The sequence below is a fragment of the Anoplopoma fimbria genome, chromosome 6 (assembly GCF_027596085.1).
Source record: "Anoplopoma fimbria isolate UVic2021 breed Golden Eagle Sablefish chromosome 6, Afim_UVic_2022, whole genome shotgun sequence".
NCBI classification, from domain to species: domain Eukaryota; kingdom Metazoa; phylum Chordata; class Actinopteri; order Perciformes; family Anoplopomatidae; genus Anoplopoma; species Anoplopoma fimbria.
In genome coordinates this window covers 6240770-6268028 of record NC_072454.1, presented here as the reverse complement: position 1 = coordinate 6268028, position 27259 = coordinate 6240770, and the positions used below count along the sequence as shown (strand labels likewise).

The 27259-nt window shown below is 40.3% G+C and overlaps 1 protein-coding gene across 2 annotated transcripts in view; it reads left to right on the top strand.

Moving 5' to 3' along the window:
* Nucleotides 1-27259, top strand: part of LOC129092668 (spectrin beta chain, non-erythrocytic 1-like) — a 118857-nt gene that overhangs the window by 75545 nt on the left and 16053 nt on the right. For both annotated transcript variants that reach the window (XM_054600684.1, XM_054600683.1), the window contains 30 exons: nt 1188-1279; nt 1660-1740; nt 2636-2751; nt 2927-3039; nt 3162-3349; nt 4428-4545; nt 4906-5064; nt 5697-5792; nt 6240-6446; nt 6873-7026; nt 7195-7346; nt 7632-7850; nt 8432-8512; nt 8893-9099; nt 9206-9417; nt 10804-10941; nt 11628-11748; nt 12603-12818; nt 12956-13375; nt 14725-14927; nt 15563-15653; nt 15761-15907; nt 16489-16752; nt 19071-19295; nt 20696-20785; nt 20891-21169; nt 22837-22967; nt 23325-23529; nt 24290-24664; nt 25375-25461. In XM_054600684.1, coding sequence (XP_054456659.1) covers nt 1188-1279; nt 1660-1740; nt 2636-2751; nt 2927-3039; nt 3162-3349; nt 4428-4545; nt 4906-5064; nt 5697-5792; nt 6240-6446; nt 6873-7026; nt 7195-7346; nt 7632-7850; nt 8432-8512; nt 8893-9099; nt 9206-9417; nt 10804-10941; nt 11628-11748; nt 12603-12818; nt 12956-13375; nt 14725-14927; nt 15563-15653; nt 15761-15907; nt 16489-16752; nt 19071-19295; nt 20696-20785; nt 20891-21169; nt 22837-22967; nt 23325-23529; nt 24290-24664; nt 25375-25461 — 5187 coding nt within the window. The remainder of the gene's footprint in view (nt 1-1187; nt 1280-1659; nt 1741-2635; nt 2752-2926; nt 3040-3161; nt 3350-4427; nt 4546-4905; nt 5065-5696; nt 5793-6239; nt 6447-6872; nt 7027-7194; nt 7347-7631; nt 7851-8431; nt 8513-8892; nt 9100-9205; nt 9418-10803; nt 10942-11627; nt 11749-12602; nt 12819-12955; nt 13376-14724; nt 14928-15562; nt 15654-15760; nt 15908-16488; nt 16753-19070; nt 19296-20695; nt 20786-20890; nt 21170-22836; nt 22968-23324; nt 23530-24289; nt 24665-25374; nt 25462-27259) is intronic.

Genomic DNA, 27259 nt, shown 5'->3' with positions numbered 1-27259 from the left:
AGTGATGTTTATTTTGCTGATTTGTGGCTCAGATGTGGTTCACGCTTCTGTCAGGCTGAAACTGATGGATGTCAATCAATGAAGGTGAGGTGTGTGTGTGTGTGTGCTCTCATTTTATCTCTATGTGAGGACATATTAGATTTTAAAACAGTTTGGAAATTGAGGGTTGTTTGGGAAATTTCCTAAATGTAAGGATGATTTTGGAAACTGGGATATGTTTGTACAAGGAGGGCAGTTTAAGAACATCTGGACATGTTGGGAAAGTGCAGATATATATATATATTTTTTAAAGTGGGCACAGTTCTGGAAAGCATTGACAGTGAAAACATTTTTGGACCGTGAGAACATGTTTAGAAAATATGCACGTGTTTGGAAAGTACAATTTTAAAAGTAATGGCTAATAGTTGGGCTCGAGGTTGGGGTCAATGGAATGTATTGTGAATGTCCTCACAAGTATGGAAGTGCAGATGTTTATGCGTGTTTATGTGAGGAATGTTAGTGACAGCGAGGACGTTTGTGCCGACAGGTAATGCATCATGTCAGGCAACAACTGGGGATATTTTCACAGCGATACATTTTGGCACGATGTTATGATGTCCGTTTTTATACTGTTGCTTTTAATCTTCTTACAGAATAGCATTTGTGTTTTTATTTTTAACTAAACCCTTTAATATCAAATCCTAACCAAACATTAAAAAAAATAATCTGTTAGAGCTTCAAATGCAACAGGGAATGATGACTACTTTATACATAATGAATTGTTGTTAATTCCATATATTCCTTATGTTTGATTATTGTTATTATTACTTTGTTGGTAATTGGTTTGGTAACATAAGTTCACTTTATTATAACAATAATACCTTTGATCCTTTTCTTTAGCATTGTTTTCTCCTCCCCATGCTGTGGTGTTATTAATCTGGTTTACTTTATATGTGTTTTTTCTCAGTAATGAGGGAAAAACTAAATTGAATAATTTAATAATCAAAAGTAACAAAGTTGAAAGTGTTGCATGAATGCTTTTAATCAGCGGTTAAGTTAATGAGGTTAACTTAAGTGTCTCAGAAAGACAATTGCATACAAAATCTAACTCTTCAGTTGTAAATAAACTTCACATTTCACGTCCTTTTCTGTCATTAAGAGTTTTGTTACATCGTTACTTACTCTATGTATCTGTGTGTTTGTCTCAGATCCAGGACATCAGTGTGGAGACGGAGGACAACAAGGAGAAGAAGTCGGCTAAAGATGCTCTGCTGCTGTGGTGTCAGATGAAGACGGCAGGGTGAGAGTCCGCACACGAGTTTAAAAATGTGTTCCTCACATCTGCAATTCTAGATTGTCCAAAATCTCCAAAGTTCAGACTGTGTTTCTCATCAGCCCCGTTGACTCCTGTTCTTCTCCCTCAACAAATTTGAAGGGGAAAGGGACAAAACATCAGAATCTTTTTAAAAGCTTTAGTTCCGTTTGCTGTGCAGAGTCGGGGCTAATGAAGTGCGACAGTCCTCTCAGTGATGGCACCTTTTAATTTAATTTGACTGACATCACTAAATGAAATGTGATGTGATGTGGAAAAGACAAACAGAGCATCATTAAATAGCCATTTTCAGTAGCGTTGGTGCGACGTGAGAACCTGACCAGCTGTGATTTCCTCTTCCTGTCCAGATATCCAAACGTCAACATCCACAACTTCAGCACCAGCTGGAGAGACGGGATGGCCTTCAACGCTATCATCCACAAACACAGGTACTACTGCCACTACTACTACTATTCTACGCTACGTTGTCATTTTACGGATTCCAACAAAGTGAAGTTACTGTACATCAATAATGATGTTGGTAAGTGAAGGCGCTTTTCTTTTATTGCTCATAATAAACAAGCTGCATACTCATGATGCCACGAGACATTTTACACAAAGTAGCTTTAAAGAGAATCTTTCCCATCACTAACTTTATTATCCATAAAACACCAATGACTCCAACATTTCATCATTCCTCATGTTCTGTTCTTCCACTGCAGACAGACTTTTCTTTAATATCTGGAGAGTCTCAGCTGATCAGTCAGCAGGCTGCTTCCCTCAAACCAAACTGGGACTTAAATCATGTCTTTATGCACATTACAGTCAGTAATATTATGAACAGTCACGCACAAAAATCTGAGACTCACTGATTATCTGTGTTTGACTGAAATCTCCACTTGACCTGGAATTATTCTTTACTTTCCAGTTTGAAGAGTTTGACAGGAAAAACACTGAAGACGAGTACGACCGTACATTAGTCACATATCCACATCTTACCAACGTTGAGACAGTTCATTCAAATTAATAATATTTGAGAATTTGGACCTAACCAAATAGAGTAGGACATACAAATGGTCAATGTTTTATAAGCTAGTTCCAATATTTTGGGACTAATTTCAGACCAAAAACATCATAAATAACAAAAAAGAAGAAGATTAAGATAAAAAACATTAAATATTTTACCAGAATCTCCACAAGAGTTTTATCCCTTTGGAAATGTCACAAAAAGCACAACTGTTAACTAAATTATAAATAAATACATTTATTAAATTCTATTCTAAATTCTATTTTTACTTATCAATCACTGAGTTTTGTTGTTGTTGTTGTTGTTGTTGTCTTCAGACCGGACCTGATCGACTTTGATAAGCTGAAGAAATCAAACGCTCATCACAACCTGCAGAATGCCTTCAACCTGGCGGAGCAGCACCTCGGCCTCACCAAGCTGCTGGATGCCGAGGGTGAGGGAGGACACACACACACACACACACACACACACACACACACACACACACACACACACACACACACACACACACACACACACACACACACACACACACACACACACACACACACATACCTGCATTATCATATGTTCTGCTCTCTGATCTTTGACCCTGTGTGTTTGTGCAGACATCAGTGTGGACCACCCTGATGAGAAGTCCATCATCACCTACGTGGTGACCTACTACCACTACTTCTCCAAGATGAAGGCGCTGAAGGTGGAGGGGAAGAGAATCGGCAAGGTGACCAAACACCTCACTACACCTCAAATACATTCCCACCTCAGTAGACATTAAAGGACCACGCTGTTGTTGTTGTTGTTGTTTTTAAACATATTTCCTCCTCCTTATGTGTGTTTTTTCAGGTTCTGGACAACGCCATCGAGACGGAGAAGATGATTGAGAAGTACGAGTCTCTGGCGTCGGACCTGCTGGAGTGGATCGAACAGACCATCATCATCCTCAACAACAGGAAGTTTGCCAACTCTCTGGTGGGAGTCCAGCAGCAGCTACAGGCCTTTAACACTTACCGCACCGTGGAGAAACCACCAAAGTCAGTGAACACTGTTTACACACACACTGATAACTTCAAACTGTCCCCAAACTTTACTGTGATGTTTGGTTTTACTGGCTAATAACATTAAAGGTAATGCTGAACAGAAGTTAGATTCTCATCTATAAAGCAGGAAATAGGTGATTCCTTGGGAACAAGACATTGGTGTTGTTTTAGGAGTTAAAAGCTCTGGATGATTACATCATTGCTTTCCACAATAGCCAATGAGAGAGATGAGCCGACGGTGTTGGCAGGCAACAGTAAACATTCTAGCTCCTGAGGCTATCGTAACCTAGCGTCCAACTGTTGAGAAATAATTGGCAATAGGTCACTCAACACTCAGGAGTTAGTAGTTTCTGTGTTTTACCACATGTTTTACTCCCAAACTCACTGACAAAACAACAAAACCGCTGCGTCTGAATCTGGGCAAGAATGTAGATGAAGTTTACTGGAAAGAGTCGGAGCAGATCTCATTGGAAAATGATTTCATAACAACAGCTGCAGGAGAAAAATACAAATAAGTGGCTTTATGTAATCATGAGGGTTTTTTGTTCGGCCAAATGGACCCAACCATCATCAAGCCTAAACAATAAAATTGATTCTCACCCAAAAAAAACTTTTTTACTCTCTTGATCTACTGAAACATAAATCAGACATGACAGTCTATGCCTTAATGCCTTCATTGCTCTGACAAGTGATGTCAGAGCAATGAAGGCATTAAGGATAAAAAACAAACACACATTGCAATTAATATTTATCATCAAACGGTAGAATAGATATCTGCACACTTAAATCAATGCAGAAAACATTATTTATAGCTTTCTATCTAAAGGACCTCCATCAAAGCATACAGGGTATTTAAAAAATGTATATCTAAATTAATATTTAGCATAAAATGTGTTGAATGTGTGACAGGTTTTGTTGATTTTTCTCTCTGGTAATTTTGAGGTTTCAGGTTGGATTACACTTCATTATATAGCACATGTTTTCTGTCGTTGAACCAATAACTGAAACCAAATGTCTGACACTGAAATTTTAAATACCATAATAATAACTGTGTGTGTTTGTGTGTGTGCAGGTTCACAGAGAAGGGAAACCTGGAGGTTCTCCTGTTCACCATCCAGAGTAAGATGAGAGCCAACAACCAGAAAGTCTACACTCCTCGAGAGGGCAAACTCATCTCCGACATCAACAAGGTAAATTATCAATTCATCAGCACTTTATGGAGAGTTAAAGTGAATGACAACAAGGCTTCTCTTCCCGTAACGTTTGAGTTTTTCATTATAAAAATAACAATTTTATTAAACAAAATTCTTTAAAGATCTCTAAAAGGGTTAATTCATTACATTTACTTGGAATATATAAATCAGAATGTCAAAAATCTATATTTATATGTAAAAAAAAAACTTAATAATAAGTAATATAACTGTCCTATTAAAATCTTTCAAAAACTAAACATATTAATCTAACTGTGTTGTTGAGTCACCTTCATGTCATTCATCATTTGTGTAGCTGTTTTGCTGATATCGTGTGTATCTTGTGTGTGTTTGTTTTAGGCATGGGAGCGTCTGGAGAAGGCGGAGCACGAGCGTGAGCTGGCTCTGAGGACGGAGCTGATCCGTCAGGAGAAGCTGGAGCAGCTCGCCCGGCGCTTCGACCGCAAAGCCGCCATGAGGGAGACGTGGCTGAGTGAGAACCAGCGGCTCGTCTCCCAGGTAACGCACACCTCAATATATAACCTAGAAGATCATTTCACTTTATGATATTGTAAAGGTGCCAAAATGGTGCTCACAGATTGCTTCAGATCATCTCAAATTATAAAACTGAAATTAAGAAGTGCTCACATAGATTGTTTTTTTCTAATCCATTCATAAAAGTCTTAATAATAAAATAATATCTTGTCCATTTGTTCCTCTGTCCTTCCTTTGTATCCGCCCCTCACTCCTATTTTCTCTCCTCTCCTCTCTACTTGTTACCTTTCCTCTCTTCGTTTTCCTTCCTCTTCCCTCTACTTGTTTCCTTTCCTCCGTTCTGTCCTCATTTTCTTTCTATTCTCTCCGGGCTTTCTTTCCTCTCTCCTCTTATTGCTTCCTTTCCTTACCTCTCTTCTTGTCTCCTTTCCTGTCTTCTCTTCTTGTTTCCTTTCCTTCGTCCTCTTCTTGTCTCCTTTCCTCTCTCTTCTCCTGGTTTCCTTTCCACTCCTTGTTCTTTTTATTTACTTGTTTTTCTTTCCTTCTTCCTTTTGTGTCCACTTTCCTCTCTCCTCTCCTTGTTTCCTCCCCTCTCTCCCCTCCATCTCTCCTGTCCTTTTTCCTCTCCTTGTTTCCTTTCCTCTGTCCTCTTCCAGGATAACTTTGGATTTGACCTCCAGGCCGTAGAAGCTGCTACTAAGAAACATGAAGCCATAGAAACTGACATTGCAGCCTACGAGGAGCGAGTTCAGGTCAGTTCATCACAGTTTTAAACACCAAATCAGTTTGAAATAAGCCTAGAATACCCATTTTAATTCCTTTCTTATTATGTTATTGTGTTTAACTCTTTAGCTAGTCTTTTTCAAATGGAACAAACCATTTCAGGTTGGAATAAATAGTAATTATATGATGTATCGTTTGTTACATTTTAATCAGGCATTTCTAATGGTTTTATCAGAGTGGCCTCAGTTACATTAATTATGTCTTACTTTTATAAGTTTTTAGGTTGAAAAGTTTGCATATCACTTACATTTTGAGTATTAAAAAAGTTCATGTTTGTGGTTTGTATTTTAATTAAAATTTCACTGTTTTATAAACATTAATATCCGTTTTCCAACATGTTTAGTTGTGTAGGAACCCAAAACGAGGCAAGATCGGTCTTTTTTAGTCCATTCATCCTCCCTCTTTCTCTGGTGCAGGCGGTGCTTTCCGTGGCGAGGGAGATGGAGTCTGAGAACTACCATGACATCAAACGCATCACGGCCAGGAAGGACAACGTGATCCGGCTGTGGGAGTACCTGCTGGAGCTGCTGAAGGCCCGCCGGCAGAGACTGGAGATGAACCTTGGCCTGCAGAAAGTCTTCCAGGAGATGCTCTACATCATGGACTGGATGGACGAGATGAAGGTATGGAGGCCGGGGACCAATCAAATGTGGAAATATTAGTCTTGTTTGTTTATTCTTTGATTAGATGTTTCCTGATATGAGTTGATTTTTTTTAATTTAAATTGGTAAAATAGGTCTTTATTCTCTGAATTTTAAAGTTTTTGTTTTGGGTTAGTCAATATCTGATTCATCTGTGTTTTAAAGAGACAGATTTTTAAATCTTCTTTCTGTTTCACATTTAGTTTTGTTGAGGAAGAGGGGGAAAAAAAGATGCAGGAATGAGTTTTGATGAACATTAAACATCCAGCAATTTTTTGGTGAAAAGCACCTAAGAATCAGAATCAGTGTTCTACTCATTTATTGGCATTAAAATCCTGCATGTCTCAATCATTAGAGGATGCTTTGACCTTTGACCCCCGGCCTCCCTCACTCTCTCTCTCCCTGCAGATGATGCTGCTCTCTCAGGATTATGGGAAACACCTGCTGGGTGTGGAGGACCTGCTGCAGAAACACACTCTGGTGGAGGCCGACATCAGCATCCAGGCCGACCGAGTCCGAAACGTCAACCGCAACGCTCAGAAGTTCGCCGATGACATGGAGGGTGAGATAGATAGATAGATAGATAGATAGATAGATAGATAGATAGATAGATAGATAGATAGATAGAGGACATTTTAGATTTATTATCTCTCTATTTTGCTCTTAGTTGTTGTTCTTTCAGACAGAAATAGTTGAGCATCGTGATAATATCTCCTCTCCCCCTCCTCAGGCTATAAGCCCTGTGATCCTCAGATCATCAGGGATCGGGTCGCTCACATGGATTTCTGCTACCAGGAGCTGAGTCAGCTGGCGGCTGAACGGCGAGCTCGCCTCGAGGAGTCCCGCCGCCTCTGGAAGTTCTTTTGGGAAATGGCCGAAGAGGTTTTTATTATTACTCTCATTATAAGTATTAAAAGTTTACCCGACAGTTTAGTGAAAATGATCAGTGTCTGTTTGTTTTTTGTTGCTTTAAGTTGCTTTACGTTTTGCTGCCCACCTTTTGTTTTAATCACTTCACTCAGTTCTAAGGTGCTGAACCAAAATAACCAAATGTTATGATGTAACTGAGAACCTTTAACCACAGCACAATCGGCTTCATCACAATTAAAAACCAGAGTTCGTTCTGAGGCGACATAACTGAAGCCTGAATGTGTCTGCGGTCTGTAGGAGGGCTGGATCAGGGAGAAGGAGCAGATCCTGTCCTCAGAGGATTATGGGAAGGATCTGACGGGAGCATTGAGGTTGCTGAGTCAGCACAAAGCCTTCGAGGACGAGATGACGGGCCGAGCAGCCCACCTGCAGCAGACCATCAAACAGGGCGAGGAGCTGGTGGCCAACGACCACTTTGGAGCCGACAAGATCAAAGAGCGCATCCAGGACATCCAGGTACGCTGCACCGGAGTTTCTGCTCTCAAAAGAAACTTAATACTCAGACTTTTTTAGGGTTTGAAGAAAAAAAACAAAGAATGTCTCCAATATTTAATTTTCAAGCTTTTAAAAGGTATTTATTTGCCTTTAAAATAAAGTATTTAGAGGACTTTAGATTTAAATGACTAGTAGGCTAGTTGTACAAAAATCAAGAACACCAGCTACCATTATACGATCTTGTCCTTGGTATTTTAGGGATGTTGACTTGTTTTGCAACCTGTTACATGTTTGACTTTCAATTTTTATGGAAATCTGATCATCAGCTTTTATTTTGAAACTGAGGAATTGGCTCTTGTCAGGCATATCCAGCTTTCTCTTTGGTTTGTGGTTGCAAGAAAATGCTCAAACATGCCATACTTGATTAATGAAAATAGAATTAAGTTTAGAATATACTTTACCATCAACTTTTTTTTTTTTAGGGTTTGAATGTTTGTTTCAATGGGGGAAAAAGTGTATACAAGTCCTTCCTCAAACATTACTACTTCATCCCTTCCTAACACCTTCCCTCCTTCCTTTCCTTCCTGCTCCTCTCTCTGTAGGAGCAGTGGGCGGCTCTAGAGCGTCTCTCTGCCGTCCGTAAAGCTCGTCTGCAGGAGGCCTGCAACCAGCACCAGTTCCAGGTAAGAAAACTGTTTTGCAGCGCACATTTTCATAGTTTCTCGTAGGAATTCTGATTGGATTTGAAAGCACAAATTTGCTTTTCATTTGCTGTTCCGGTGTCTCTTCCACCTTATACTATTAAGCTCTTTATAGTTATCTAGCTGCCAGAAAGACAGTAATATTTGCAGCTGTTTCCTTAAAAAGTATATATTTTTAAAAAAATGAACAAAATTGTCCCCTGTGAAAACGGTGAAAAAAACATGTATTCATGTTCTGCTCAGGCAACAAAAACAAATCCATGAAATTAAATAATTATTCTGACACCCGGAATTTTTTTTTAATTATGTTGAAAATACATAATGTGTTTCATTATATTAAACATTTGATTTTCTCCCTGCAGGCCGATGCTGACGACATCGACACCTGGATGCTGGACGTGCTGCGGATCGTCTCCAGCGTGGACGTCGGTCACGACGAGTTCTCCACTCAGGCTCTGGTGAAGAAACACAAGGACGTGGCCGAGGAGATCGGAAGCTACCGGCCCGTCATCGAGGCTCTGCATGAACAGTCACGCACGCTGCCGCCCGAGAAGGCAAACTCTGAGGAGGTGAAGCTCCGACTGACACATCAAACACAACACCGACCTCTGTAGAGACTTCAATAAGAACATGGAAGAGAGATTTCTCCATCACTGATGGTGTTGTGTTTTGCAGGTCCAGACACGTCTGGCTGGCATCGAGGAGCGTTATAAGGAGGTGGTGGAGCTGACGCGGCTCCGGAAGCAGGCGCTGCAGGACGCTCTGGCTCTCTACAAGATGCTGACCGAGGCCAGCGCCTGCGAGGTGTGGATCGATGAGAAGGAGCAGTGGCTCAACAGCATGGACATCCCCGAGAAACTGGAGGACCTGGAGGTGGTCCAGCACCGGTGAGGGTCACCACACAAATTGTTTCTGACAAGCAATGTTTGTGAACCAAGAAGTCTGGGTTTACTGCCTGTTGCAATCTTTAATAGTTATAATTATAATAATATTTTATTTTTGTTACACTTAACAAAACAGAAAAAGCTTCACAATCAGATAAAAACATAGAAAAGTGAACACATGAAAAAAAAAAAAATGTTTTAAATACAAGGCAAAAGAATAAACTTGGGCTGAGACAGCTGTCAATCAAGAAAATTCAACCTTAAAGAGTAACTTTACACCCCATGAAAATATTGTTTTGGCTGACCTCGAGTGGTTCAACCTCCCTAACTTGAGTGCATTTTGTCATAAAACATTACTCACACAACACATTTGGATTCAACCCAAAAAGCATTGAGTTTACAAACTAAGTGATCAAAAAATCAATGCAAGAAGACAAAAAAACAACAAACAAAAACCTGCCAGACAAAAGGAAACTTAATTTTTCCCCCAACAGATTTTTCCAATCGAAGCATCCTTTAAAGAATGACGTTTTGCCTGTAAAATGTCAGAAAATAGTGAAAAATGTCCATCACTATCTCGTGAATCTCAATCAGTCTCAGTGATTAATTGACTAATAGTGTCAGTTCCACTTGTAACCACAGCCGATGAATGTTTTCAAGTTGTCCTTTCTACCTTAGAGGAACAAATCAATCTGAGCACTGATGGTGGATTTGGTAAATTTATTAGAAGGAATTAAAAACAAATAATTTGTTTGTACTTAAATCCAGTTTGAGCTGTTTTTTTGTGTAAATGCTGCAGCAGAGAGAGACAGTGAGACTGTGGGAACCAGCGGGGGGGTGTGGGGGTGTGTGTGTGTGTGTGTTCTAGACTGCGGTTACACAGTTCGTTCACAGAAGCTTCTGAATCTGGTTTTCAGCCACTTGTCTCTCCATTTTGTTTGACCACAAAGATTCACATGGATCCTTTCCCAGATGCTGGATAACTCGATGTGGGTGGGTGTGTGTTAATGAACAGCAGTGGCTTTCAGCTGAAAATGCTTCACCCTTACCTCACATATTTTTTTTTTCCTATCAATAGCGTCATGAAACCTGTCGAACATTTTTAATATATTCATAAAGATTGTTGCTTTTCAACAAGAGCTCAACCGATCAGATGATTTTAGTTTAATTTAGTTTAATACAGACATAATACCACTTTATATCAAAGCAAAAAAGCTCAAAAAATATTTAGAAAAACATAAACAACGCTTCTAGTAAAAGACACACTCACAAGCTCTAGGTCTTTTAAATAGTTTACTTCACTTAATTAAACATTAAAAAGTTTCGATTATTTAAATTAAATTTTAAATGTTGATGTCATTTCATGTAACACATTGTCTCTCTGTGCAGGTTTGAGAGTCTGGAGCCGGAGATGAACAACCAGGCGTCCCGGGTTGCCGTGGTGAACCAGGTTGCTAGGCAACTGATCCACTGCGGACATCCCAGTGAGAAGGAGATTAAAACCCAGCAGGACAAACTCAACACCAGGTAATCTAACTGGGATTAAACCAGCTCATATACTGGGATTAGGAGGTCTTTAACCAATGTTTGAGATTATAGCGGTAAATAAACCGGAATTAAAGGGAAAACTAAACAACTATTTAACTAGGGTAAAACTACATTTTGAATAAAAAGGGAAATAAATTAAAATTAAAATGTTATTAAAAACAGACTGCAACTGGGATTTAACAGACAATATGTGATCAAACATAAAAAGGTAATGAATTGGTGTTAAGCAGCTCTCCTAATTGGGATTAAAAAGGGAATTTAACAGAAATCAACAATACTGGGATTTAGTATTACTCGGAAAAGTAACTTCATTGGGATAAAACATGCAACAAAACAAGGATTAAACAAGTTGCTTAATTGAAAATGCATGTAAAGGGAAAGACAAAAGATAAACGAATATCTTAACTTTGATTACAAAGGTTATTAAACTAAAGTTTGAACTGTTATATAAGCTTTTAATAAACTGAATAATCTAAGATAAATAAGGTAAATTAACTAATTTGAAATAGACTGTGACTGAGCTGAAGAGGTAAAAATATTGTGATATTGTGAGATTTGATTCATTTAGATAAAGTAATTAAAGATTTATTAACCAGGGAACCCACCTGGCAGGTACCTGGTGTTGTTTTTTTTTATGCTGATCGTGTCCCTGTCTGTCTGTCCAGGTGGAGTCAGTTCAGAGATCTGGTGGACCAGAAGAAAGACAGTCTGAGCTCGGCGCTGGGAGTCCAGAACTACCACCTGGAGTGTAACGAGACCAAGTCCTGGATCAAAGAGAAGACCAAGGTACCCACAGAACAAAGAACTTTCTGCTCCTACAGCACTTTTATCCTCCACAGCCGAGGTTTTCATACTGTGAGTTGAGCTGGAGAGAGACATGCAGCAAAGACACTGTGTGAGGTGAGAGGGATCAGTGCATGTAGGTGCTCTAAAAACACAACAGGAAGTTAGTTATTGTATTGTTCACCAACACGGTCAGCAGTTGGCACACAGGTCATCGAGCCAATAAATTACTTAGTCACAGATTGCAGCAATGTGCGTCAAAAATCACACTCCTTCTCAAAGTCATAACTCTGAGCACACACGTAGATGATACACATATTTTTGGATTCAGTGTGACTTATGTCATCTCCATTATCTCCACACTACTAATCGTCCATAAACTTGCTTGGAAGTCACAGAAAAAAATACGCTCCTTACTGCAGAACTTTCCTGAGAATCATCACGTTTTTACATTTTCTTCAGAATCAAAGGAATTCGGTGAAAGTTGTGTGTGGGTTAATAAGTAGGCTGCAGACAGGAAATGCTAAGAGGTAATTCTGCAGTTCGCCAAATTATAATCAAATACATAGGCTTAAGAAGCGTTATTCTTCCTGTTAACATCTCCAAAGCATTATGGGAACTATACTTCCTAAACATAGAGCATTATTACTCCCCAAAACAGAAGTAAGAGAAAAGAATGATGACAGGAGTGATACAATCCCTCGATATCTACTGTGTTGTGTCGCACTATTAATACTTGTTCTGAGTATTAATACTCAGAATGTCTCCTTCAGCATGGCTCTTATTAATTTGCTGCTCTACAGTGACTTATTTACGTTAATTAAACTTTTAACTAACTCATCTCTGTCCTCCTGCAGGTGATCGAGTCGACCCAGGAGCTCGGTAACGACCTGGCCGGCGTCATGGCTCTGCAGAGGAAGCTGACGGGGATGGAACGGGACCTGGCCGCCATCGAGGACAAACTGGGCGATCTGGGGAAAGAGGCGGACCGCCTGGCCACAGAACACCCGGAGCAGTCTGAGGCCATCAAGGGACGTCTGGCCGGCATCACCGGCGTCTGGGACGAGATGAAGGTATGAGAGTGTCTGTCAAAGTATAAGATCAGGAGCACCGAGAAATCAGTTTTAGGTCATCTCCTAACAAAGGGTTCCACATACGCGGACTCAGCATCTCTCTGAATATCTGACCCGCTTCGATTTTCTGTTTCTAGGACACCATGAAGAACCGTGAGGAGTCCCTCGGCGAGGCCAGCAAGCTGCAGCAGTTCCTGCGCGACCTGGACGACTTCCAGTCGTGGCTGTCGCGGACTCAGACGGCCATCGCCTCCGAGGACATGCCCAACACGCTGGCCGAGGCCGAGAAGCTGCTGGCCCAGCACGAGAACATCAAGAACGAGATCCGCAACTACGAGGAGGACTACCAGAAGATGCGGGACATGGGCGAGATGGTGACGCAGGGCCAGACAGACGCGCAGTACATGTTCCTACGGCAACGGCTGCAGGCGCTTGACACCGGCTGGAACGAGCTGCACAAGATGTGGGAGAACCGGCAGAACCTGCTGTCCCAGTCCCACGCGTACCAGCTGTTCGTCAGGGACACCAAGCAGGCCGAGGCCTTCCTCAACAACCAGGTAGACCTGTGATGTCATCACACCTGCACCTCATCATGTGATCTGACCCCAGAGTGAACTGTTCTCACACTGACACACACACACACACACACACACACACACACACACACACACACACACACACACACACACACACACACACACACACACACACTGTGATTAGAAGATAAATCCCTGACTGGGCGTCCGTCCAGTCCGGTCTCATGTCTGTTGGACCAGATCTCTCCCTCTCTCACTCACACACACACACACACACACACACACACACACACACACACACACACACACACACACACACACACACACACACAGTGCATGCTGGGATTGGCGCCAACGTCACCTGACCTTGTACAGGATTTACGGTTAAAGAAATGGATAGAAGACAACAACTGGAACAATTAGTTGATTAATTGACAAACAGAATTAATCAAGAAGGATGTCCTGCTTTTCTTTCTGACGTAATGGATAATCTTTGTGATTGAACGGTTTGTCGGACAAAACATGATATTTAAAGTCACAGTGGACATATTCCAGATTACTTAATGCCCCCGAGAGAACCTGATCTTCTCTTTCAGAAGGTCAGAGGCTGCCAACAAGTGGTAGAAGTCAGCATTGCAGGAACATGTTTAGACTGTTTAAATAACAATGTTTTGAAAAGTTTTACTGATTAACAGAACACATATTCTGAAGAAAAATACCTTTATTTAAACGCATACATACTCACAAATTATTGAAAGATATTTCTGCAAATTTCTTCTTAGTTGAAAAATCCAAATATTTAGCAGGGACATTTTGACTCCGTCATCATTTCACCAGATGAAACAAGAGGAGCCATCGGGTGGCTGAACTTATTTATTGCACTTTAACGTCTTCTCTTCTATTTTCTGTTTTCTACTTAATCTTTCTTCCTGTTTACATCTATATATATATAGAGAGAGAGAGAGATAGACCTGGGGAAAGATAGTCCTGTATATCAGTAAAAAGACTCTTTTTATCTTAGTACAAATTTAAAGACAGAATACTTCAAATCATCTCAGCATTTTGCTATCATGAAGAACTTCTTCCACTTGATGGCAGCCTCTGACCTTAAAGAGAAAAGTTGGGAAACAAGAAGAGAAGTAATATGTCCACTGTGCCATTAAATATTATGTTTTGTCCGACCAACAGTTCAGACACAACAATATTCCTATATATGTTTTACTTCTGCACGTTTTTAAGTGTCATGTCCTAGATTCTCATGTATCTAAATGATGTAGAAGTATTGTTGGAGCCTGACAAGAAAGAATTCACTGTGATTGTTGTTCATAAATCATAAAAAGTTTCCTTGTCTCTGCGTCATTGTCTCTCAGGAGTACGTACTGGCTCACACCGAGATGCCCACCACTCTGGAGGGAGCCGAGGCCGCCATCAAGAAGCAGGAGGACTTCATGACCACCATGGACGCCAACGAGGAGAAGATCAGCGGCGTGGTCGACACCGGACGCCGCCTGGTAACCGACGGCAACATCAACGCAGAGCGCATCCAGGAGAAGGTGGACTCCATCGACCAGAGGTGACCGAGATTCTGTTTGTGTTTCTGGAGGATTTTTTGCTAATTACTGACGTTTAATTGAGTGATTGGGAGACAATTTGTAAATGATCATTTTAATTTTCATCAAGTTACAAAACATTTACTTCTCTAACCTTCTCAAATGTGAAACTTTTCTTTTAATTATTATTATTTATTTTCTGAATTTCACATCACAGGCTTTGAGTTTTATGTTTGTTTGTTTGTTTGTTTTTACCTCTTTTAGGGCATTAGTTTATATTCTGATAACTCATGGTGGTCATTTATAATTCATTTAGATTTTTTAATTATAAATGTTTAATAGAGACAATTGTTAGCCGCAGCAATGTAAAGGATATTTAAAATATCAAATAAATTTGACAAATATTTAAAGGCTACAAAATCAGGATGGAGAGTTAAATTACCAGATGAAACTAAATTATTAACACTCTACCTGCCTTTGAGCAAGGCACTCCAACCCTGCCTGCATCAGACTGGTGACTCAGGCTTAAAAAGTAGCTTTCATGTTATCTGGAAGTCTGAAAATGTTCTAAACTTACAGGTAAAATTGTGTGTAGGTAGATGCAGAAAAATAACAAGACTTGTGTATATATTATTAAAATACTGATTATTGTTTACAGACACAAGAAGAACCGAGCGGCTGCCAGCGACCTGGTGTCGAGGCTGAAGGACAACCGAGACCTGCAGAAGTTCCTGCAGGACTGCCAGGAGGTAAACCAGACATTTATATTAAATATTTTATATTAAATCAATACAGAAAACCTGCAGTAACTCATTTGGAGAGTCCCGGAGATAATTTGCCGTCTGTGTGTCTTCAGCTGTCGCTGTGGATCAATGAGAAGATGCTGACGGCTCAGGACATGTCGTACGACGAGGCCAGGAACCTCCACAGCAAGTGGCTCAAACACCAGGCCTTCATGGCCGAGCTGCAGTCCAACAAGGAGTGGCTGGACAAGATCGACACGGTGGGAGGGGAGGAGGGGAGGAAAAAAGATGGAGGGGGCGCATTTGCAGTACATTTATTCTCAGATTAATCAGGCTCAACAACGACACTGGTTAAACCGCTACTTATCGAAGGTGTCATTTGACATGAGCTATTGATTTACAATGACTTTATTACAATATAAATATGATGTATATTGATAATCTTCCTACAAACAACACAGTCAAGCAAAACATTCTGCACTTACATTTGTTGTAGCAGTTTAATCTCAATAAATCCCGTAAATTTCCTTTTGAGCTGCTTTAAAGTAAAAAAAAAAAAAAAAAAACAAATAATTTTCAAAATCCAGAAAGGTTTTTCTTTATGGATTCACCAATATATAAAAAGTAAAATTCTACATGTCTTTGTACATCAATATTTGTCTATTAGAGTTGTCATATTTGGTATATTTTGAAACTTTGAGACCTTCACTTGAATTTAAAATGAAGTTTAGTGTTTTTGATCAAAGCCTGTCCTCACAGCTTGAGTCTGTAATGACGAATGATTCTTTCTTCAGCTCATCATAGCGGACTATTAAAACCCCGTACTGTCTTTATCTTTCAGGACGGGAAGACGCTGATGGCTGAGAAGCCGGAGACGGAGGCCATGGTGAAGGAGAAGCTGGCGTCCCTGAAGACGATGTGGGAGGACCTCGAGTCGACCACCCAGACGAAGGCCAAGTGTCTGTTCGACGCCAACAAGGCGGAGCTGTTCACCCAGAGCTGCGCCGACCTCGACAAGTGGCTGGCCGGCCTGGACGGACAGCTGCAGTCCGACGACTACGGCAAAGACCTCACCTCCGTCAACATCCTGCTGAAGAAACAGCAGGTGAGGAGCACATGTTTTAACGTTAACATAAAGACTGACAAGCGGATGGCGAGGATGTTTTTGCTCCATTTGTTGTCTTTCTAGTTTCTACTGCACAGAAGCTGTTCCTGTGTCAGTTTGACTAAACTTCCTGTAAAGCCTCTCAGTTTGACAGTTTCTCTTCCACTTAACAGTTTTGTTTTTTTACCATAAAATATATTTTTCACCAACAAAACACTAGACACTGAATGTAAATGAGTTGGTACTTTGGACTGGATTTTTACGAAGTTTATCATTCCTGTTTTGTCCTTCATCTTTCTTTGAAAAAGTTTTACAAAAAAGCTTTATTACCTTTTTTATTCAGTGATTCCAAACATCTTTGGCTTCAAGGAAATGCATGTCTTTTATTTTATTTATTTTTTAATACAATACAGCCAGGCACTTACTGTATGTACATTAAAAAAAAAAGAAACACAGGTAGCCTTCCTGCCCATGCTGGTCTGACTTCATTCTAAGAGATGGAGAACAAAATCCACCTTGTTTTGAGTAGAAAATACTTCCATAGTAAAGCTGGAGATGATATGAGCCTTCAGCTGTTTGAGTTACACAAATCAACAGTGGTGGAAGAAATACTGAGAGCATGCTAACACGCTAAATTAAGATTTAAAACATAATAGATGCTAAACATCATCATGTTAGCATGCTGGTGTCATTACAGCATCACAAAGCAGTTTGCATGGCTGCAGACTCTAAGTCTTCATCACAGAAATCAGCCTGTCAGACGGATCTTCCTCCATTTTAAGCCCCAAATGAGATTCAGAGATCACATAACGTGTCTGATATGTTAGATAAGACCCTCAACCTAGGCACATAACTGTGCTCCCAAATAGATTGTTTTAATATTGAAAGGGACAGTGATTGATAATATCTGAATGCATTCCTGCACTTATTTTTGCAAAATAATTTAACAATTTGGAAATTAATCGTTTTTTGTGACCCAAAGCTCTTAAATTCCTAAAGGGGAAGCTCTTCAGTAATTTCTCGATTTTTACTGTAATGATAGGAGAGTGAGTCTAACCCGCCTTTACATAATCTCACACACAATCACACACACACACACACACACACACACACACACACACACACACACACACACACACACACACACACACACACACACACACTTTCATATCCACAAAGTCTTAGCCGTGCAATCACACACACACACACTCACTCTCTCTCTCTCTCTCACATGCTCCACTCACACAGCAGTTATGTAACATTTCATTTGATGTGTTACGAGCTCACACTGAGTCTGAAAAATTTTCAGTGCGTGCGTGCGTGCGTGTGTGCGTGTGTGTGTGTGTGTGTGTGTGTGCGTGCGTGCGTGCGTGTGTGTGTGTGTGTGTCTCCACCAGTAACAGAGACAGAGCTGAGAGAGAGTGAAGCCTTCTGAAGGATGATGTTGGTATTTTCCGTCTATTAGAGCAGCTTTAATTCTCTTATCATCGGTCTTCTCTTAAGATCCGTGCTGCAGTTTATTTTCAGCGTGTGTGCGTGCGTGTGTGAGATGAAGTGTTAGAGGGAGATCAGTAGCAGAGTGTTTGATCTGTTGTACAGTGAGACGGAGAGAGAAAGGATTCCTCTCCTCGTCTTCATCTCTGCTCTCATTTTATCCCAGAATCCACCGTTTTTTTGTTTTGTTTTGTCTTCTGTGAAGCCGTTTCAGACTGTTAGTTCACCGTCTGGCTGCTGGAAGATGATCATCACTTTGATTTTGATTTTCGTATCAGTGAAATGTTTTTGAGTCAGTTTTCGGAGGTTAACACAGATTTTTTACTGAATGGAGGAGAAGATGAGACGAGGCCTCTGAAGCATCTTTGTAAAAGCTTTTATTTTTCTCCCTATGTACTTGAATTTTTTTCAATGGGGACCAAATGTGTAATTTTATATAGATTTATTTTGTGTGTTTTAATATCATTGTGTATCATTGTTATTATTGATATCCTTTTTCTCCTCATCTGAACATCAACATGTTTTAATTTATTTTTATTTCATTATGTAATTTGACTAATTTTCTGAAGAAAATCTTAACTCAATATCCACTTGCTAGCTTTTTCCCTGAGCTTTCAGCTGCATCTCACAGTCTTCTTCAAAAGCTTGAGTTTGTTCAGCCGATATCTGACAAAAGAGCAAACCTCCGTCAAATGAGGAAGATTGTGAGTCATGGTTGAAAGCTCTGGAAATAGCTTGTTAATGGACTTTGAGTAACCTTTTTCAGTCCTTATTTCTGTGTTTTTAAAAAAAATATAACTTGTCTGTTAACCGTCCTCCCGCAGATCCTGGAGAGCCAGGTGGAGGTGCGTCAGAAGGAGGTGGGGGAGCTGCAGAGCCAGTCGCAGGCCCTCAGTCAGGAGGGGAAAGGCTCCGAGGAGGTGGACGGCCAGAGGATCGGCGTGGAGAAGAAGTTCCAATCCCTCCAGGACCCGCTGAAGAACAGACGGGACAACCTCATGGCGTCTCGAGAGATCCACCAGTTCAACCGGGACGTGGAGGACGAGATCGTAAGTAGAGGAAGAGTGGAGCTGACCTTTAACCCCTCTGATACAGGACGTTAGGTGTGTTTACTGCTGAGTAGGATCTGATGTATAATGTACATCATCTGCATGTTTTGCAGAAATGTCTTTCTTTTATCAACAAATGAAACTGGTATTAGAAGTGTTATAAATAAATAGTGCTGTTATGTAGCGGCGGTAGTGGTGGTAGTAGTAGTAGTATTATCTCAGAAGTATCACCAAAAGAGGTAAGTAAAAGTAGTACTGTATCATCTATTACAGCAGGAAATATCACTAATAGTAGTGGTAAATGTCGCAGCAGTAGAAGTTGTCACAGTAGCAGCAGCAGCAGTATTAATACCATCATTAGTAGCATTAGAGGTGGTAGTATTAGGAGCAGTATTAAGAGTAGTTGTAGCAGGAGCACCAGAAGGATTGGCTGCAGCAGTCGTGGTAATACTGGTAGCAGCAGCTGTAGTAGTAGTTGAGGTTGTGGGAATAAGTAATAAGAGTGGTAGTAGTACTGGTGGCAGCAGTTAAAGTTATACTACAGCAAGAATGACCACGGAGTTAGTATCACGAGAATCAGTAGTAATGCTACAACTTGCTGCAGTAGCAATGGTAGTAGTCATAGTAGTAGCATCAATAGAATTTGTAGTACCAGTAGCATTAGCAGCAGCAGTAATTGTAGCAGTACTAGCAGTATTTGTGTCAACATTAAGTGCATTAATAATGGCAGTAATAGTTAATAGCTAATAGTAATAGCACAAACAGTAGTAGTGGTTGTGGCATTAATAGTTACTAGTACAGTGGCAGTAGTATTACCAATAGTATTAGTGGCGTTAGGTGCATTAATAGTAGCAGTGATAGTTGTATTAGTAGTAACAGCAGTAGTACTACACATAGTAGCATTAGTAGTATCACTAGTAGCAGTAGTACTCGTGGTAGTAGTAGTAGTAGTAGTAGTAATAAAGTAACATTTCTTCTCATTACATTACATTACAGTCATTTAGCAGACGCTTTCATCCAAAGCGACTTACAATAAGTGTATTCATCAAGAGAACTACTAGTCACCAGAAGTCATAAGTGCATCTCCTTTCTTAAACAAACATCTTAAAGCATAAACCAGAGCAAAAGTATAGTGCAGAAACAAATTACTACAAAAACAATAATTGCAACAGACTAATACGAATACAATAAGTGCTACAAACTAATACGAATAGGATAAGTGCAGTAAACGAATACGAATACAATAAGCGTCAGAGCTGAAAAAGGGTCACAGTGTTCCTATCAGCAGTAGTAGTTGTAATAACATCAGTAGCAGTAGTAGTACCAATAGCAGTAATTATACTTTAGTAGTGATAATGGTAGTATTAGTAGTATAATGTGAAATACTTTCTCATCTCCAGCTGTGGGTTGAGGAGAGGATGGCTCTGGCCACATCGACCGACCACGGACACAACCTGCAGACCGTACAGCTGCTCATCAAGAAGAACCAGGTACACAAACAAACCCCTTCACTGCTTATATGAAAGTAAATGACCACTAAAAACGCATTTACATGTTGAATCTATAACCATTAACTCGACCTCTGACCCTCCCAGACCCTGCAGAAGGAGATCCAGGGCCATCAGCCGCGCTACGACGACATCTTCGAGCGCAGCCAGCACGTCCTGAGGGAGAACAACCCGATGGCCGAGCTGATCCGCCAGCGCCTCACCGGGCTCCAGTCGCTATGGGAACAGATCAGGAAGGAGACGGAGAAGCGCCACACCCGCCTCAGCGAGGCCCACGAGGCCCAGCAGTACTACTTTGACGCCGCCGAGGCCGAAGCCTGGATGAGCGAACAGGAGCTCTACATGATGTCAGAGGAGAAGGCCAAGGTGAGGCAGGGGTCAGAGGTCAGAGGGTCAGCGGTAGGAGGGGTATGTGCAGTGGTGGAGGAAGTACTTCTACACTGTCTCTGTCAAATGAAGGCCAAAAATATCCCCCACAAAAAAATACTGTTAGTAAAAGTAAGTAAAGTAAAGGTCCTGCATTAAAAATGTTACTTAAGTAAAAGTATTGAAACATCATCATACAAATGTACTAAATGTATTCAAATTAAAATAGTAATTTTGCAGAACTACCTCAAAATTATTCAAATTAAATTGAAATAATCTAAAGGAATAATAAAAAAATCTTCACATTTGAGAAGCTGGAACAATTTATTATTTTTACATGAAGAACGACTTAAACAACTATCAAAATTATGTATTTAAATTTTATCAAAACCTCAAATTTTACAAGTTCTTCATATGTTTTGTATGTAAAAGTCTTCATTTGTAAATTTACTTGAGCCGTCCGAAAAATGTAGTGCAGTAAAAAGTACAATATTTCCCTCTGAGATGTAAAGGTGTACAAGTGGAGGCTGGCATTAAAAAAAATAGTCAAGAAAAGTAGAACCATAAATATGTACTTAAGTACAGTACTTGAGTAAATGTACTTAGTAACATTCCACCTTTGGTGTTTTTATATTTTTATATTCCTTCTTCTATCTTTTGCCTTCAAGATATTTACTTTCTTGAACAGAAAATAAATGAGAAAAACCTGGGACAATGAGTCTAAAATGTCCCAAAACAGCCACCGTACAAAAGATAAACACCTTATATTCACTGTAAGTAACAACCTGACCTTACCTCTGGCGCCACCCTCAGGGACAAACTTAACATGTTTGTTTCACTACATCAGATTTATGTCAATGATTGTCACAGCGTCACTTAAATAACTCTAATGAAGTCTCATTGGTCTCTGTTGAGAGCTGATGAGGTTTGGGTTAAACTGACTCACACAGATAAAAAGTATTAAGTATCGCACGCCACGTGTCTGTTTTCAGGATCTCGGCTCTGTGGCTTAAAAACTTCCTGTTTCTTCGTTTTAGTTTTCGTTCACCCATCACTTCCTCAGTTTATTACATTTCTATTAGTTTGGTTTGTTGCTGTCAGACTGTCTGCTGTTTCTGGTCAGTACGCATTCGATACTCTGATTAAAAAGTTAAACTTATGGAAAAGATGGTCGCTCTGAATACGAGACATGATTTCAGTTATGTTTTGTTTTAATTTGATCTGAGAGGTTTTTAGTTTTGGTGTTACAGTTGTATACTGCAGCGTTTGTCTTAAACTTTTAGCTTTCAGAAAGGTTAAACTGATTCCTGAGAGACCATCTTACTGCTGTGTTTCAATAATAACGGTCTGTAACGGTCCACTCTAACTGCTGACGTTTAATCTATAAAGTTGATAAGTTAAGTCTGACTTTGAGTCTGTGTTTTAAGGGTCATTTTGTGAAAACATTTACTTATCATTGGTCTCCCCCTCCTTTTTAAATATTCTTCTTACATCACATTTCTTTTTAAAATCTGATTCCCTCAGCTTTCATTTTTCTCCCTTTTCTTTTTTTTCATTCCTCTTGAGCATCTCCTCTTCTGTTTTTTCTCTCCATCCCTCCTTTTTTTTCCTCCGTCAAATTCAACTTGACAACAAAATAACAAGATAAATCTGTGTGTGTTTCTCAGGACGAGCAGAGTTCGGTGGCGATGCTGAAGAAGCATCACATCCTGGAGCAGGCGGTGGAGGATTACGCCGACACCGTCCACCAGCTGTCCAGCACCAGCCGGGGCCTGGTGGCTGTCGAGCATCCAGACAGGTGAGGGTGGTGGGGGTCACAGGTCAAAGGTCAAAGAGCAAGGTTTAGCTTTTTCTTCAATTAGAAAGCTTTTTTTTATTTTGAAAATGAGGAGGGAAGCAACGAAGAGACAAATAGACTAAACTGAAAATAAAAACAACAAATTAGAGTCATGATGTTAAGAATACAGGAGGAAGGAGACAAGGAATAAAAGGATGTAGAGAAGGAGATATAGATGAAGGAAAAAGGAAACATAATAGGAGTGGAAGTCAAAGAAATTAAACGAGGAGGAACAACAGGAGATTTAAAAGAGGAAGAAGTAAAATGGTAATGAACCATAATCCCTGATTCCATGTCCTCCTCCTCTTCGTCGTGCAGTGAGCGTATCGGCATGCGTCAGTCTCAGGTGGACAAACTGTACGCCGGGCTCAAGGACTTGTCGGAGGAGCGTCGGGGGAAGCTGGACGAGCGCTTGCGTCTCTTCCAGCTGAACCGGGAGGTGGACGACCTGGAGCAGTGGATCGCTGAGAGGGAGGTGGTGGCCGGATCCCACGAGCTGGGACAGGACTACGAGCACGTCACCGTAAGTACAACACGTACTTCATCACACCCTCATGGTTAGTGTTGGGGATTATTGAACACTGTCGGTTGGCTTCGCAGTAATTCATTTAGGAAGATGTATTCGGTACACTAACAAAGAGTTGAATCAACTCCTCTTGTTTAGGAATATGAGAGAGTAGGATTTATTTATTTTCATTTTTTTAGTCTCTTCAGCTATTGTTAACAAAACGGTTTGAAATTAAATTTTAAATTCACTTGTTCAAATTTCTTGGTGAAAATGACTGTTTGCATAGACAACACTGCACTTTTATTTGTTGTGTTTTTAAACCTTGAGGAAAAAAGGCACAAGACGATCTGCTTTACTGTAAACAAGTCATTTGTGTTTTATAGCACTTGGAAACATAAATGTTGGATGAGTGGCCCTTAAAGCAGCTGATAATACTTTATGGCAGACATTTTATTATTGGTGTTTATGTCAACCATAACAATAAAAGTTAAATATATGTTTGAGGTGATTTAGAACAGTTTCTCCAACAGAGAGCAATGACAAGTTTATTTCTACACTGTAAAACGTTCCATTAAGTTACATTGTGTGTGTTCAAATTATTTAAAATCTGTACTTCAAGGAATCCTCATCAAAATAGTTTATGTTAAAAAAATTATATTTCTGGATCACATGCAAACAGAAATGTTGCTGTTGATGTGCTGCTTTCACTGTGTTACCACTGTAGACAGGATGTTACATTTCTTTGTTCTTAATCCTAACTTTCGTCCTTCTTCAGATGCTGCAGGAACGTTTCAGAGAATTCGCCCGCGACACCGGCAACATCGGCCAGGAGCGCGTGGACACCGTCAACCGTCAGGCGGACGAGCTGATCAACACCGGCCACGGAGACGCCGCCACCATCGCGGAGTGGAAGGACGGCCTGAACGAGGCCTGGGCCGACCTGCTGGAGCTCATCGACACCCGGACGCAGATCCTCGCCGCCTCCTTCGAACTCCACAAGTTCTACCACGACGCCAAGGAGATCCTCAACCGCATCCTGGACAAACACAAGAAGCTGCCGGAGGAGCTGGGCCGTGACCAGAACACGGTGGAGACACTGCAGAGGATGCACACCACCTTCGAACACGACATCCAGGCAGTGGGAACACAGGTACAGGAGCTATATTTAAGACTTGGAGCTGTTGCTAGGCGACACGAAAAACCTGGAACACATTCAGTTGGCTTTTGACATAAGACATTCAAATTCAAAGCATAAAAAATGAAAGCAAACAACCAAAGCTCCTCCATATTTCTGCTGTTAAGTGAGCTAGCTGCTCTTTAGTGGAGGTTTTTCCTTTTATGTTCCAAAAACAGGAATCTCAATGTCCCCTTACACAAAGCTAGTTCCAAAAATAAACTGTTTTCCCAGTTTGACGTGGGAGACCTTGAGGGGTCTGCACAGACCCGAGACCTCAACCCCATCCAACACCTTTGGGGTGAACTAGATCAGTGAATGTGACCACAAATTCAACTTAAAAGATTCCAGTTATTCAAAGTCTGTACTTTTGTCACAGTAGAAAAGATGCTGTAATATAATTTAGAGCATAACGAGAGGAAACTCTCAATTAAAGACATATTTTTGAGCCAGTATAGGTGTTTTTTCCCCCCCCTAGTGTAAAAAAAATCTCAATTAAACATAATGTGAGGATGATGTGAAATGATATCTTAATATACGACTTTATTGGACGTTTTCAGCATTGACTTCTCAGCTCGTGACACTGAAGCTTTCTTGTTTTCCGTCTGCTTCTGATACTGATGTTTAAATTGTTCTGTGTGTTCTCGTCCAACCTGAACCTCTTCATCCTCGTCTTTGCTTTTCAGGTTCGGCAGCTTCAGGAGGACGCCGTTCGTCTGCAGTCCGCCTACGCTGGAGATAAAGCTGACGACATTCAGAAGAGAGAGGGAGAGGTGAGCTTCATTGCCAACATAAACCGCAACAGGACTCGGCCCAGTTTACTTTAAATTCACTTTCACAGTTTGTGATTTTCACATATATCTATAGCTTACATATAAACGTAGTAGAAAACCTGCTTCTCTAACTGATGGAATAGAAAGTGAACTGGGCCTTGCCCTCATGTTAATGAAATGACTGTAAAAGGCTCTGTTCCTCATGCATGCTGCACTGCTGCTGCATTAACTTTGCACTGTTCCTCCGCCCTGAAATTAATCCGGAAAATAAAGCAATATAATTTATAGATTGAGTTAAAGTCCCACAGAGAAAAATCTGGAATAAGGTGAAGAATAAGCTTGTGTGAGGTTGATAAAAGATGACAAAACACGTAGCACAGTTCTTCAAATCGTCAAAAATAATTTTAATCATGATCATAATATAATCAGTAGATTAAAGACAGATAATGAAGTCTTACAGGGCGTGGTCAAAATACCAGAAACAGATAATGTCTCCTTGTTAATGGAGTTTTGAACTAAAGTGATGCCCAAATGGAATTTTGTCGGCGTAATCCTCCACCGCCTGCACCAGGATGTGATGCTTCTTCAGCATCGGCACTGAACTCTGCTCATCCTGAGAAACACAGAGATTTTATCTTGTTCTTTTTTTCTGAATCTCTAAGGTTTGAATATAAGTTAGTATACACAGTAAATATTGTGAGACTGAGATTGTAAATCTGCTGAGCCAGGCTGAACATGTTTTATCTTTGTTCTTTTTATCTGTTTTTTGAAGGTGAATCTTCCAGCGTACTTTGGATTTGCATTTTAATGATTGCATTTTATTCTAAAAGCACTCAGGTCTCCCAGAATGTTGTTTTCTATTGAAGAACAAAACTTGCTGGTTGATTTCTAAATGTGTGTTCAGACACAATGAATGCAATTTTTTTCAATGGAAAATTGAGAGCGGGAGCAAACGGATGCAAATGCAACCCTGCTACATCATGATATGAACATCTGTCTTTATTCCATGCATTTTCTTTTTAATATATGTCTACTACAAGTGTCTTCATCCAAAGAATTTTTGCCCAATGAAATAGCCGTTCACAGGATTTTGCAAACTCATCACAGAATCTACATCTGAAACAGACATTTTTATAAAATGTTGGTGAACAATAATAACCTCAGATTCAAGTGGAATTTCACTTCATTACCAACATGACGTGTCGAAGCCTTTTTCCAGACAACCACAGTCAGTGTGTTTTTGATGGCGTTGTGTTTTGACCATTCCCTGTATGTCCATTTCCCTGCATATCCTCCCTGTCCACCCAGAAGAGAAAGGGAGAGGTGAGACTCCGTTTACCAAAAACATTGGCTTTGCATCAGTGTTCATTTTGGCTGCAGTTCAAGACTTTCTTTTAATATTTCGACTAAAATGTTGATTAATCTTAGTGACATTTTAGTCGTTTTGATGCAGTTTAGCTCTGGCCTAGTCTTTGTCACAGACCTGGTGATTTGCAAATACTCGTTTGGTTTGTTTTAAATCTTTCTTGGATCGATGTGTGGGTGGATTTTTGCACAGAAGTCGACACAACCGCAACACAAAGGTTTTTTTATTGACAACTTATCCTGTGCTGCATTAGTAGCATCAAGCTGTAAACTCCACCCACCTGTGTCTCCAAGGAGGTTAAAACAAACACTACTAGTAGTTTGCAAATACAGTTTAGGTCTGGTTAGTCAGTGGAAACCAAAAACTAAAATTGGAGGCCTTAAGCATCCAGCTTTCCTAAAAAAAAAATTGAAAGTGCATTTTTTTTTTAAT